The 13,804-nt window shown below is 35.6% G+C and overlaps 1 protein-coding gene across 2 annotated transcripts; it reads left to right on the top strand.

Moving 5' to 3' along the window:
• The first annotated feature begins 7,413 nt into the window (after positions 1–7,413).
• LOC107788903 (alcohol dehydrogenase-like 7) lies at positions 7,414–10,789 on the top strand. 2 transcript variants are annotated; one of them, XM_016610639.2, is made up of 10 exons: positions 7,414–7,570; positions 7,813–7,844; positions 8,036–8,082; positions 8,548–8,873; positions 9,270–9,352; positions 9,439–9,514; positions 9,622–9,686; positions 9,873–9,968; positions 10,127–10,291; positions 10,393–10,789. In XM_016610639.2, the coding sequence occupies exons 1-10, from the start codon at positions 7,513–7,515 to the stop codon at positions 10,507–10,509; spliced, it is 1,065 nt and encodes a 354-aa protein (XP_016466125.1). In that variant the 5' UTR covers positions 7,414–7,512; the 3' UTR covers positions 10,510–10,789. The 2 variants fall into 2 exon arrangements, with proteins under 2 accessions (XP_016466125.1, XP_016466124.1); XM_016610638.2 differs by having other exon boundaries at positions 7,813–7,949.
• Positions 10,790–13,804: the final 3,015 nt, after the last annotated feature.

Genomic DNA, 13,804 nt, shown 5'->3' with positions numbered 1-13,804 from the left:
TGTTGATCAGAAGTTGTATAGGGGAATGATTGGCTCATTGTTGTATCTCACTGCTAGTAGACGTGACATTGTTTTCAGTGTAGGACTTTGTGCAAGATTTCAGGTAAATCCGAATGAGTCTAACTTGACGGCTGTAAAGAGAATTTTGAGATATCTAAAAAGCACCACTGATCTTTGTCTTTGGTATCCAAAAGGTAGTAATTTCAATCTTGTGGGATATGCTGATGCTGATTATGCAGGTTTTCTTGTGGATAAAAAGAGCACCTCAGGTATGACACTCTTTCTTGGCTCATGTTTTGTGTCTTGGGCCACCAAAAAGCAAAATTCAGTGGCCTTATCTACTGCTGAATCTGAGTATGTTGTTGCTGCCTCATGTTGTGCTCAATTGTTATGGATCAAGCAACAATTAATGGATTTTGGAATTGATGTTGGTTGTATCCCCATTTTTTGTGATAACACTAGTGCAATTAGTATGACCAAGAACCCGGTTCATCACAAGAGAAATAAGCACATAGATGTTAGGCATCACTTTTTGAGGGATAACTATGAAAAGAGGTTGATCACTGTGGAATTTTGTGCTACTGACAAGCAAATAGCCAACATCTTTACAAAAACCTTAAGTAGAGATCACTTTGAAAGGAACATGTTAGAATTAGGGATGATTAAGATCACCTAACATGACCAGTTCAGAATTCACAACGAAAAAAAAAATTTGGTTAGAAAATCTGGAAATTGTGTAAATAACTAGATTAATTTTTGCTCAGTCTCATACTGCAAATAGTATACTCTTGTGCCATGTGTTAAAATGACTCATTAATATCTAATGATATTTTCTCTATTTTGGCAAATTTAGACATGCACAAGGGGATTTTCAGTGAAGAACCTGGTTCATCAATCAATGTTGGTTCATCTAGATAACACAGCATGTTTTCTACACTTTACACAATTTGAAATAATAATATTTGAATCATGAGTAGAGTTCTACCTAAGTCTAAATTTCTCTTAAACTTATCCAATTAAATTGATCCAGTTCCGCTCAAGAGAATCCTAATCAAATTAAAACACCAAGATTCTAGGGAAGACTACACCGTCTATTCAAAACTGACATTTAAGTTTGATTAGACTTCTAATTACCCCCTTGGTTCTGATGAGCCTACCACTACCCACTAATTACCACTTTTCTGTAAATTTATCATCATCTTCTCTGCCTTCTCTTCATAATTCTCAAACCGTCAAAAATTCTTTCGACCTTCTTTCATTCTCCGAAATTCAATCTACCTCTCTTCTTACTTCTAGAACCAAGCACAAAATGACTAATCCTTATGATAATCCTGATACACCCCCACCATGCTCCTAATCTTCAACCACTCCTCAGCCTAAGAAAAGAAGAGTAAAAATGCTTGCTCGCAAGACTGTGGCTGGAAGTGTGTTATCAAAGAAATTAAACGCATAACTAAAAGATAGCCAAGACCAAGAACCCCAGAACTCTGACGACTCCTTCAAGTCTGCGACCGCGTGGATAGAAATTGGGTCTTCTAATACTGAACAGGTAACCTTTGGCCCAAATACTACCACTGATGTCATTTTTGAGTTGGCTGAAAATCTGGAGAATAGGTTTATATCGGTTGGATCTGTGCTGGATGTAAAAACTTTTAAGTCTAGAAGGAGAGGTGGTAAAAATAAAAAGGAAAAAAAAAGAGAGTGAGTGCACTCGTAGTGAAGAAAGGAGAATGAGTAAAATAGTGGTTGATTCTTCACCCACTCCTGATAGAATGGCTATTTGTGGAGCAGATAATGTAGAGGAAAGTGTCAAAAAAATAGGGGGCAGCGTGTCTCGAGAAGCTGTTGAAGGGCTGGTTAAACTTGGGCGAAATGTAGATGAACCTGGTTCATCAGTTGAAGAAACCCTCACAGAACTATTGAAGAAAGTAAGAGACAACTACAACCCCAAGAAGAAGAGAACTTCCAAGGCTAAGACCCCTGACACTTCTAGGGTTACCAAGAAAAGAAAGGCCTCCCTTTATGACACTGTTGAAAGTCGTCCCTCACGAGGAAGAGCCACAAGAAGTCAGCTAAAGCAGAATGAGGCAGTGTTGCAAAGAGCCTTAGAAGAAAACAAAAAAAAAATTGGACAAAGGGAAGAAGAAGGTGGGTGAGCCTGGTAAGGCTGTTGATATTGATGAGATGGACCTGGTCCATCAAGATGAAGATGTGATTGCAGAAGTGGAGGTTCAGACTCCCAAGCCTAATAAAGCCAAGACTTCCAATAAGAAGTCTACTTCCATGTCAAAATTTGTGGAACCATCCACTCTGGCAAAAAGGACCAGGTCTGCAGTAAAAGTCAAACAAGTAAAATTTGTTGAAGAAGAGGAATGGAGTGGAGAAGAGGACGATGAATCAGATAGTAAAAAGGACAAAATGGCCAAGTTTGGCAAAAGAACAATTCTGAAGGGTAGACTCCTCAGGGATTTGGAGGAGGAATGGATGGTGCTGTTGTTGGAGAAATTAGGAGTGCAAGGCTGGAAGGACATGGTCCTTCAGATAGATGGCAGGTTGGCAAGGGGTGAAATTATTGAGTTCATGGAAATTCTGAAGTGAAGGACGGAAGGGTTACCAGCCTGGTGAAATGGGTGCAAATTTCTTTCCATAAAAAGGAGTTGGGTGAAATTCTAGGCGTACCTGCCGAGGAGTACGATGATTACACAAAGTTGAAATGTCCAAGTATGGAAAACCTTCCCACTGCCCTTGTCATCACCAGAAAATTTAGTGACAATGAGGAGGAACGTGAGCCCAAGGCTGTGTACAAGAGTGAAATGAAGCCACCCCATAAGGTGCTATTTGAATTCATCAACAAGTGTGTTCTACCTAGGCAGGAAAGAAGGCACATTTCCAACTTCATGGACTTGGTTTTGATGGAATGCTTGAATAGTGGGAGGCAAATTAACTGGCCTGAATTTATAGTCCAGCTTCTTGATAGGGTTATCAATGGCTCCAAGGCTCATGCCATTCCCTATGGCTTCATTCTCACAGCTGTGCTAACACACTATAAAATGCCCCTGAAGAAGTGGGAGATGGAGACAAACAAAGATCACTTTGGGGATAACACTCTGATTGCTTGTGATTATGAGGTCCATGCCACTCCAAATGAACCTTATTCATCCAAAAAGACACCAGTCAATAGCAAGGTCAGAGCCTTGGTGCAGGAGAGTGGGGCAAAGGAGGCTGAGATAGCAAGGCTGAAGACACGGTTGACTGAGGTAGAGTCTGAGAGAGATGCTCTCAAAACTGAACTAGCAAGGGAAAATGAGAAGAATGATGGAATTCTTCAAGACATGCTGAAACTTCTCCAAGCCAAAGACCAAGCCCCCAGTTCTTCCAAGCCTTAAACTTCTAGCCCAGTGTAAACCCTACAGTGACCCGTTTGAGATGTTTTTTGTTTGCTCATGTTTTCAATATTTTCATTTCTTTTTGTGTTTTGTGGAAGAATCATATCAACTATCAATGAAATTTGTTGGTTTTTGCTCTAACTGTCTGTTTATATTTCTCTGATAGTTTAAATTCTTAGCTTGATTATTGATGATTAATCCATGAATACATTTGACGTAGCCCTAGTGGCCATAAGTAAGTTTTAAAATCTGAGAATCACACATTTTTTATGCAACTTTTTGATGATGCCAAAAGGGGGAAAAAGGCTGTGCTTTACACTTTGAACGGTGATGTTTATAACCTAATGAACCTGATCCTTGATAATAAGTGATAAAAAGGAAAAATATTTCTAACATTGTGTTGATGTTGAACTAAGTTGAAAAAGGGCCTAAGCTTATGAAAAGCATAGAGTTCGTCATCATTAAAATGGGGGAATTTGTTGGCCTAAGTGACGGTTAGTTTTGAAGATTGACAAAGGAAGCTCAGACATGAATCAGGTCTATCCCTTGTGTAAATAGACATGGGCAAATTTGAGTATGTGAGATGCAAGTGAAGGAGATAAGCTTAACTTGATCTAATTAATATCTCCTGATCGAAAAGGGTTGCATAATTGATAAGGAGAAGGACTCCTTAATCAAAGAGAACACTATCCAAGATAAGGGAGGAGTTAGAGGTTGAGATCAACTAGAACTCTTCCACCAAGGAAGAGTAGCATTAGAACTCTAGTTATTTTCTACTCTACTAATTCTATAAATCGCAGGATGTTCTCATTAAATAGTGACATACAAAAGTAGAAGTTAAACGTGAATTGAGAGAAAAATAGCAAGACATTTTGCAAGCAGTTCGTGTGTGATTCAAGTGTGCGAACCTGAAGTTACATGAACCAGATAGAAGAACCACTTCCAAGTGTCTGTCTTTTATTCTAGTTCAATTGTAGTAGGTATTTTCATAGTGTACCTTTCAACTTTATTTAGAGGCAATTGTAATAGGTACTCAGAGTATTCAAGTTAGAGTTAACTTAAAGTTGTCGCAATAGTTAGAGGCTGTGTGCCACAACGAGATTAGAGTTAATCCTAGATTTACAAAAGTATTTTGTAAATGCAGTTTTTGGCTTAGTGATTTAGTGAAGAGTTTTGGAAAAATCCTACTGGGAAGTAGGTCATGGTTTTTTAACTTTTTGAGTCAGGTGTTTTTCACGTAAAAATTCTTGTGTTCTTTAATTTCTGTATTTATTATTTCGCAACAGTAGTATAAGGAATACATAGAAGAACCAGGTCCTTCTATAATCCGTGCACGCGAAAAATTGGACGCCACACAAATCACCTTCTCTCTTATGTGGTATTGAAGTTAAAACATCAACTATATATACCTTAATTAAAAAGTTTGGGCCAGATGATAGTTTAGATATTTGTGACATCAAGCATATCTATTACCCTTTTAAGTCCATGATAAGTGACTTTTTGGCCGTTTTTATTTTGGTCCAAATAAGTGTTCTTTTACATAATCGAGAAGGAATTAATTTTATTTAAAAAAATTTCCCCTTATTTATATATCTCAATGTGTCAAATTAACAATATGCAAGTTTTAATTAAACGTAATTTAGTTAAAATATTTTTTTTCTCTAGAAGTTAGTATTTTCTTAAGGGATGTACTAAAAGATAAAAAAGTCACTTATTATAAACGGGAAGAAATATTCACATTTTTGCATAAAAAACATGTAAAAATCTATTGGCTGTGCGACTTGTGTGTGTGTGTGTGGGGGGGGGGGGGGGGGTTATGAGGGGGCACTGTCGTTTGTAAAACTTCTTTTGTCTGTCAATACAAATAAATTATATACTACAGTAGTATTTATCAGAAAACGAAATGACATTTAACGTCAGCACGATGGCATTTCCAGTATTCCATAATTTACAGTTTGGCACATAACTTTGTACAATTTGGCTGTTTATAGTACTCTCTCTCTCCTATTATGTACTACCTCTATCCTATTTTATGTAGTACGGTGGTATTTGTACGTCATGACTCTTTATATTCATTACTTTTTTTCCCTATATTCTAGAATTTCAGAATTAGAGACCATTATAATTTTTTTTTTGGTAGGTACAATTTTTGTTATAGTACTTCACAAATCTTAAGAAACTTCAAATTTATTAAACTTTATTATTTTATCCGATCCCAAATATTAACTGTTTTGTTTAAATTATTTGATATTTTTTTAAAAATAAGAAGTTATTTATTAGTATATTTTTATTAAATTAGTCTTTACTGTTCAAATTAGTGGATTTTTAATTAAGTGAGACGTTTAAAAAGACATAAATATTGTATCGCAGTCTATTTACAAATAATCTTATACGTAAGATAGTTAAAATATCCTTCTCAAATGGTGCAAAAACTTTGAAGGAAAGATAACATGGACCGGAGAGTAATACCTTTTAAACTTTGACTTGATTGGTTTTCTATTAAATCAATTTTTTAAACTGTTATTTTAATATTTTTGCTACTATCAACTACTCCCTCAGTTTCATTTATATGACAGAGTTTGACTCGATATGAAATTTAGAAAGAATTTTTTTTTTTTAAATTTAAATTTAATCGAGCCCTAATACAAAAATTGGACGGGTACAATTGACTCGACACAAATAGGGGTACAATTGTGACATGAAGCATATCTGTTACTCAATCTGACATCTTTGAAGGAAAAAAGTAAGCGAAAATCTATAGGTTGCCCGTTGTTGCCACCTCTGTTTTAAAAGGTATTTCTGGGATGAGTTTCGGGGCGAAGCGTATCAAGAACGTCCCGGGGCGATGGTGTGGGGCGAAAGTCTCAAGAGGCGTACGCCCGGGCGTTCGGAGCATACACCCAGGTGTTCGGGGCACAGTTTTTTAGTAAGAAGTAAGCTCCAGAGACTTTTTCAAATTAAAACAAAATTTGTTGAATTAGTCTTTCATATAATACCCAAATTCTCAAAAGTCAGTTTGTTAATTACTCAAAATGTTTAAAAAGGAACTCAAAAGTATTAAATTTAAAAGTAAAGACTTTTTTTATTGATTTAAGCCATAACTCAAAATATTAACTGTCATTATATTATTTTATAAAATATTAAAAATTAAATACCTATGGGACTTACGCCCACGTCTCGAAACTTATGCCCCATTGAGGCATATATAAAATACCCCACTTTACGCCCACGCCTTTTTAAACACTGATTGCCACAAGGCAATAATGACACTTAAAAACCGCATGACATTTTCGGTATGCCATAATGGCGCTTAAAAACCGCATGACATTTTCGGTATGCCATAATTTGCAGTTTGGCACTCGAGCTGTTTGATTTGGCAGTTAATATATGCACTCTCAATCCGACCGCGTTACACAGTAGTCAATTGGTTTTGTGGCCCATTACTATTTAGTTTTATGAATTCATTTCTTTTTTTATACATGAGATATTTATTTTTACACATAAAAGATCTTTCTTTTACACGTAAGAGATCTAAAATAGATATTTTCTTAAATTCAACATTGTAAACCGCCATGAAGGCCTAAAACCCCGTTGGATTGAGAGTATGACATATTTGATTTCAACTGCTTAAACCTGTTGATTTCAAAATTCATTAAATTATATTGCCCGTTCCACTTTGTTTGACACTATTTCTTTATTAGTTGGTCCAAAAAAATATGACACATTTTTTTATTTCATTAATGAGAAATTTTTATAACCACACAAATATTATAGTATATGTTTAAAAGTTTTAATTTTTTTTATGTATATCCATATAAATGTTATGAGATATGTAAAATTATAAATTTCAAAGCCTTTATTTCTTTACTATAGTAAATTTTATGTCATGTCATGTCAAGCTACAGAAATAAATAAAGTAAAAGGAAAAAGTGTGTATTACCTTTGTGACAAGTCGAGTTAAGTCAATTCAAAATCTTTGTATAATCAGTGGAAGATATCATTTGGTCCTGATCGTGACCTTACTTGGGAGTCGTGAAACTATAAAACTGACCCACCTGGAAATTGAAAATACAAACACCACACACAATACAGTGTGTTTTGGACTGTGTTTTTTTTTAGCTTTGACATGGCTACCACACAATCTGAGTTAAACAAAACTGCTGGAAAGCCAATTCGTTGCAAAGGTACTTACTCTTCAGAAACTCTTTTCATTTACAGCCCAAAGTTTTGTCCCATCTTTTCAAAATAAAATTCTTTGAGGAATCTTTCATTATATTAACTTGAGTTATTTTAGTTGGGTTGTCAGCCTATAGAGAAGTTCTTTCTCTTTATCTGAAAAGGGGTAGGAGGAATTTTGTGAGTTTTGTTTTTAGTTTGTACGAATAATTACTTAATAATTGTGAGTGACATTATATTTAATTTACAGCTGCAGTGGCAAGAAAAGCAGGAGAACCACTGGTAATAGAGGAAGTGATTGTGGCTCCACCTAAAGCCCGTGAAGTTCGTTTAAAAATTATTTGTACTTCTCTCTGTCACAGTGACTTTACCTTCTGGAAATTGAAAGTATGCAATTTTATGAGAATTAAAGCCACAGAAATTTTATCTTTAACGTACTTTTGAATCATCTGTAATATCTTGTCTTCCTTTAGGAATTTCCTGCATGCTTTCCAAGAATATTCGGCCATGAAGCTTTCGGGTAATTTCAGTATATTCCCCTCTCATCTTCTTTGTATCTGTTGTAATTTGTAAAGAGTCTTTGTTTTTAGTTGTAAGAATACTTGATTGATGGTAAGCGTTAATTTGGCTTAATATAATTTTGTGCTGTTGCTGGAACTCACTGTAAACTACTGTATTCTTTTTCCAATCTCTAATTTTCAACATAGATTCAGGGCCAGTACTTGAGCTCATATTTAGTACTCTCTCCATTTCCATTTATATGGCATAGTCGAGCTGAACTTGGCGTTTAAAAAAGAAAGAAAGACTTATGAAACTTGTCGCCTTGAATATGTCATAACATTTGAGTTGAGTGGTTATAAGACTTTTAAAACTTATAGTGTTAATTAAATATGCTATAACATTTTTGTGACTATAAAATCTTGTCATTAAGGGTAAAATGGAAAGTTCAAGTTAACTTTTTTTGTTCATGTGTTATTGACTGAAGGGTTGTGGAGAGTGTTGGAGAAGATGTTCAGGAATTAAAAGAAGGAGATCCAGTTGTCCCAATATTTTTGCCCGATTGTACAGAATGTATAGATTGCACATCCAAGAAGAGCAACGTTTGCTCAAAATTCCAATTTAAGGGCTCTCCGTACATGCCTAGAGATGGCACAAGCAGATTCACTACTGCTGATGGAGAAACTTTATACCATTTCCTGTTTGTATCAAGTTTTGCCGAGTACACTGTTGTTGACATTGCTAACGTAACAAAGATTGATCCTTCTGTTCCACCTAACAGGGCTTGCCTCTTCAGTTGTGGAGTATCAACAGGTTCATTTCCTGCCCGTCTTTCCTTTTCTATATGTAATCCTTTGTTATTTCAGTTTCAACTTCTTAATAGGCACTTAAATAATCATTTGACATTCTTTTCTGTAATTTTCATCAGATGTCTAAAAGGGGACCTATAGTTGGTGAATAAGCTAAAAACAGGTTGTGTAAGCCTGATTACCCCAAAATAGATCCACTTTAACAGACTCATCTATGTAGAATTGCACGGAAAAAAATTGGAGTTGACATTTGTGAAGTGGCACTTTGCTCCATCATATATACCAGTAAATGCCACAAGCAAAAAATAAACTTAGTACCAGATGCTACATTTCTGCTTGAACTTGCTGTCTTTAAGATTTTGAATAATGTCTTGTCTGATATTATGTAAGATGAGCTCAGGACTAGGTGCTGCTTTGAAAACGGCCAATGTGGAACCAGGATCAACAGTAGTAATATTTGGTTTGGGCGCAATTGGATTAGCTGTATGTACCTCTTCCTGCTTCTTCTTACTTACATTGTCATTGGTGTTCGTGTTGGTGAGTTTATATGCTTACACCAGGTCTTATAGGTCGCAGAGGGAGCAAGGATATGTGGTGCTACAAGAATTATCGGTGTAGATATAAACTCTGACAAGTTCGAAATAGGTGAACTATCATTTTCTTCTTCATTCTTTGGTTTGTTTCCTACTAGAAACTTGAGTAATCAATCTGGTGAGAATATCGAATAATATTCTTCTTCCACTTCAACTCAGGAAAGCAATTTGGAGTGACCGATTTTGTCAATTCTAACAGCTTTGGGGATAAACCTATTAGCCAGGTGGGTCTTTATTCGGCCAGATTGATATTTGATCCTCCAAACTTTCATATTTAATGAAGCCAACTGCTGATTTCTTCTTCATTGTTCCTGTGTTTGTGGAAAATATCATTTCTTATTTTGTTCAATGCATGTCATGGTTATGCCATGCCAAATTATCACATTTTCTTTTTCCGTTTTTTTGAGCAGGTGATAAATGAAATGACTAATGGTGGTGCTGACTACTGCTTTGAATGTGTTGGTCTCGGAACAGTTGTGCAGGAAGCATATGCCTGCTGCAGAAAGGTTTCCCCAATAGCTCTTCTACTGAAAACCATTAACATAAGATCAAAGAAAACAAGTTCCATAGAACTACACTTCATTTATATATTGTTATTGTTCCTATACTCTTTTTGCTTTTGCTAACGTAAATCCATATGTAATGATTTTGGCTGTTATATCAGGGTTGGGGAAAGACAATTGTTTTAGGAGTTGATAAACCGGGAGCAGATTTGACCTTTAAATCTTTCGATGTTCTTCATAGTGGGAAAACTCTCATGGGATCATTGTTTGGGGGTCTCAAACCCAAATCTGACATTCCTCTTCTTGTCAAACGTTATCTCGACAAGGTAAAAAAAAATGGGGATGGTTGTGTGTATTCGTCGTTTATTATTGCAACTTGTTTGCATCTTTCCTAGTACCTTTTGCTAACATTTTTGTGTGGGTTTAGGAATTGCAAGTGGACAAGTTTGTGACTCATGAAGTGAGTTTTCAAGACATCAACAAGGCTTTTGATTTACTTGCTCAAGGAAAGAGTCTACGATGTGTTATTTGGATGGATAAGTGATGGATCCTGTTACACTTTTTTAACCTGCATGTTCCCCAACAAGAAGTGCGTTATTGCACCTCAATGGTAGTCATGTACCTCCATTTTATTACCAACATTTATTTCTCTCTATGTTTTTATCGTGCCTTTGGTTTGAAACAAACATAGACATTTCTATTCTGGGGCACAGTTTCTCTGGATATAGATATGATCATTAGATAAGATTTAGCAAACATTACTGTGATTTTACAACATACATCTATGCGATTGAAGCATAATCAGAAATTAAGGGTGAACTATAGCAACATATTAGCCCTTTGCCTTGGCATCAGTGCACCAAACACGGATAAGCAATACCAAATTTAATACTTGTACTCAGCAGTGATGCTCTAGGATGTACAGCTGTATGCTAGCAAAGCTAAGTTAGTGGTGTCACTAGTTAGTTAAGTAGGTTGTTAGCTGTTAGCTTATAGGAAGCCCCTAAATCAAAAATTAAATTACGAAAATATTCATCTAAAATTAATTGACTATTTTGACCTTCATAAAAAAAGAAAAAAAATAATTAAATAAAGAATTTCAGCTACACTATTCAGTATTAATGCCCGAGAGTCCCTTCAAATTCTGTAACATTCACCTTTATGCCCGATAGACTCTTCCACTTCCTACATTAATGGGACTCTTTAATCCAACACTAAATACTAAAGAAACTTATCAAACCACGTTTGAACATTAATCACATAAAAAGGGTAGTCCGGTGCACTAAGCTCTCGTTATGCGCGGGGTCCGAGAAGGGCCGGAACCACAAGGGTTTATTGTACGCATCCTTACCCTGCATTTTTACAAGAGGTTGTTTCCACGGCTTGAACCCGTGACCTCCAGGTCACATGGCAGCAACTTGGTTCTGCTTCACTAAATTAATTCTCTTGTTTATTAGAAGTAAAATAAATGCATTATTCCTTGAGAAAAATTTGCTGAATATACTAACCATGTTGGTTCTTCTTTTCCATTTTTAGGTCGATGTAAGATTGCTTAAATTGGCTATACAATGCATATTTTAAACTAATTATTGTATCATTTTGCGCATTTATTGGAAATTTTTTATTTCCTTTTTGTTCTATGTTTATTATTGTTACTTAATTGACATTTTTTTGTACAAACATCTTATTCTTACATTCTTTCAGAAAATATATATAGTATATACGCAAGAGTTTCAATTTCTATCCATATTTGCTATATGGATAATTATATATTGCACTTTCAAAAAAAATACTAATGTCAATCGGTAAACAAAAAATCTTGTTATGATAGGGCACTCGTTCGTCAGAAGGAAGCATAGTCCAAGAATATCGTCTATAAAAATATATTAGGTGAGATATATGATCATATAACATGATTGTACCTCATAAAATAAAAATTAATATAATTAGAAACATATCTAGCTAACCATATAGAATTGTTTACCTTCACAACTCAAACTCTATCCAATCATTTTGAGCACATAACTATATCATTTTCACCATTCGTTGTTTTCAGCTTGCATTTTTTCTCTTCAATTTCATGTATGATATATGCTTGACATAACTTTTTTAATAATATTTATGTCATTTCAAAAGTTTATACTCATAATATGAAATAGTTAAATAGTTATTAAATTATTAAAATTAAAATTAAATTAAAATATTTAAAAAGTGGGAGCACCCTAAGTCAAAAGTTAATTTACAAGAATATCCTTCAAAAGGTGAATGGCCATTTTGTCCTTGAGAAAAAACAATTACCTTCTCATAAACTAAAAAGTCATTTATCCGTTTCTCATTTTTGAATTTTCCTAATTTATTTACTATTTAGCTTATCTAAAAAATTCTAGAAGTGCCTCAATAAATGTTAACTCGAAGATCTGCGAGCTATGGCAGAGAAGAAGGGATGAAAACCCTAGAATGGATGAAGAGAAAGAGAGAGAGAAAAGGGTCTGTCGAAAGAGATACTTGATGTATTAAATTTTCATACTGTTCTGTATATTACAAAAAGATCTATTAATAAACCTATGAAGACTAATAAAGAATACAATTGGGCTAGGCCGGGTATGTTGGACCCTGCTATTGGGCCAACCCTTTTCCTTTATCAGTGCTAACACCCCCCCTCAAGCTGGAGAGTGAACACACACCAAGATTGCCAAGAATGTTATGATGAAGTTGTCCACACAAAGCCTTTGTCATGATGTCAGCTAACTGGTTGGCACTGGAAATAAAATGTAGAGAAATTAGTCCAGAATTCAAGCATTCACGAACATAATGGCAGTCAATCTCAATATGCTTAGTACGTTCATGAAAAACTGGATTTTTGGCAATATGAAGAGCAGCCTGGCTGTCACAATAGATTTGAACATGACTGTTAATAGATAGTCCAAGATCCCTAAGAAGTCTAAACAACCAAGATATCTCAGCAACCACTTTTCTGAGGGCCCTGTACTCAGCTTCAGCTGAAGATAAAGAAATAGTGGGCTACTTCTTACTTTTTCAAGAGATGGGACTGTCACCAAGAGTCACATAAAACCCAGTAACACTCTTTCGAGAGATGGCAGAAGAGGCCCAATCAGAATCAGAATAGCCAGCAAGAGAATAATCAGAAGAATTGGAGAGAAGAACTCCCTGAGAAGGATCATTCATGAGATAGCAAAGAACATGTAGGCCAGCCAACATGTGAGGGGCCTGAGGTTGCTGAAGAAATTGACTCAGGTGCTGGACAAAGAAAGATATATCAGGCCTTGTATGTTGTAAAAAATTGAGTTTCCCAATAAGTCTTCTGTAAAGACTAGGATCATGAAGAGGATCCCCCATGTCCAAAGTGAGCTTAACAGAAGGATCTAGAGGAGTCACAACTGGAGAGAAATGATGACAATTGAACTCAGTGAAGAGATCGGATGTATACTTGTGTTGGCTCATGAGATAGCCTTGAGGATGAGTAGTGATTTCCAGCCCCAAGAAGTAATGTACTAACCCCAAATCCTTAATCTTAAATTGATCATCCAAATAGGATTTCAAAGAGTTCATTTCAGTGAGGTCATCTTCAGCCAAAAGTATGTCATCAACATATACTGCCAGAACCACTAGAGAACCAGAAGAAGACTTGGTGAAGAGGGAGTAATCATTCAGACTTGAAATGTAGCCTCTAGAGAGCAAAGCTTCAGACAGTTTTGAAAACCATTGTCTGGAGGCTTGCCTAAGGCCATATAATAATTTCTTGAGTTTGCAAACCAAAGGAATGGAAGAGGAAGAAGAATTGACATAAATACCTGGAGGTATCTTCATATAAACCTCCT

Source organism: Nicotiana tabacum, chromosome 15 (assembly GCF_000715075.1).
Source record: "Nicotiana tabacum cultivar K326 chromosome 15, ASM71507v2, whole genome shotgun sequence".
In the NCBI taxonomy this organism is placed as follows: Eukaryota; Viridiplantae; Streptophyta; class Magnoliopsida; order Solanales; family Solanaceae; genus Nicotiana; species Nicotiana tabacum.
This window is presented reverse-complemented; position numbering and strand designations above follow the sequence as displayed.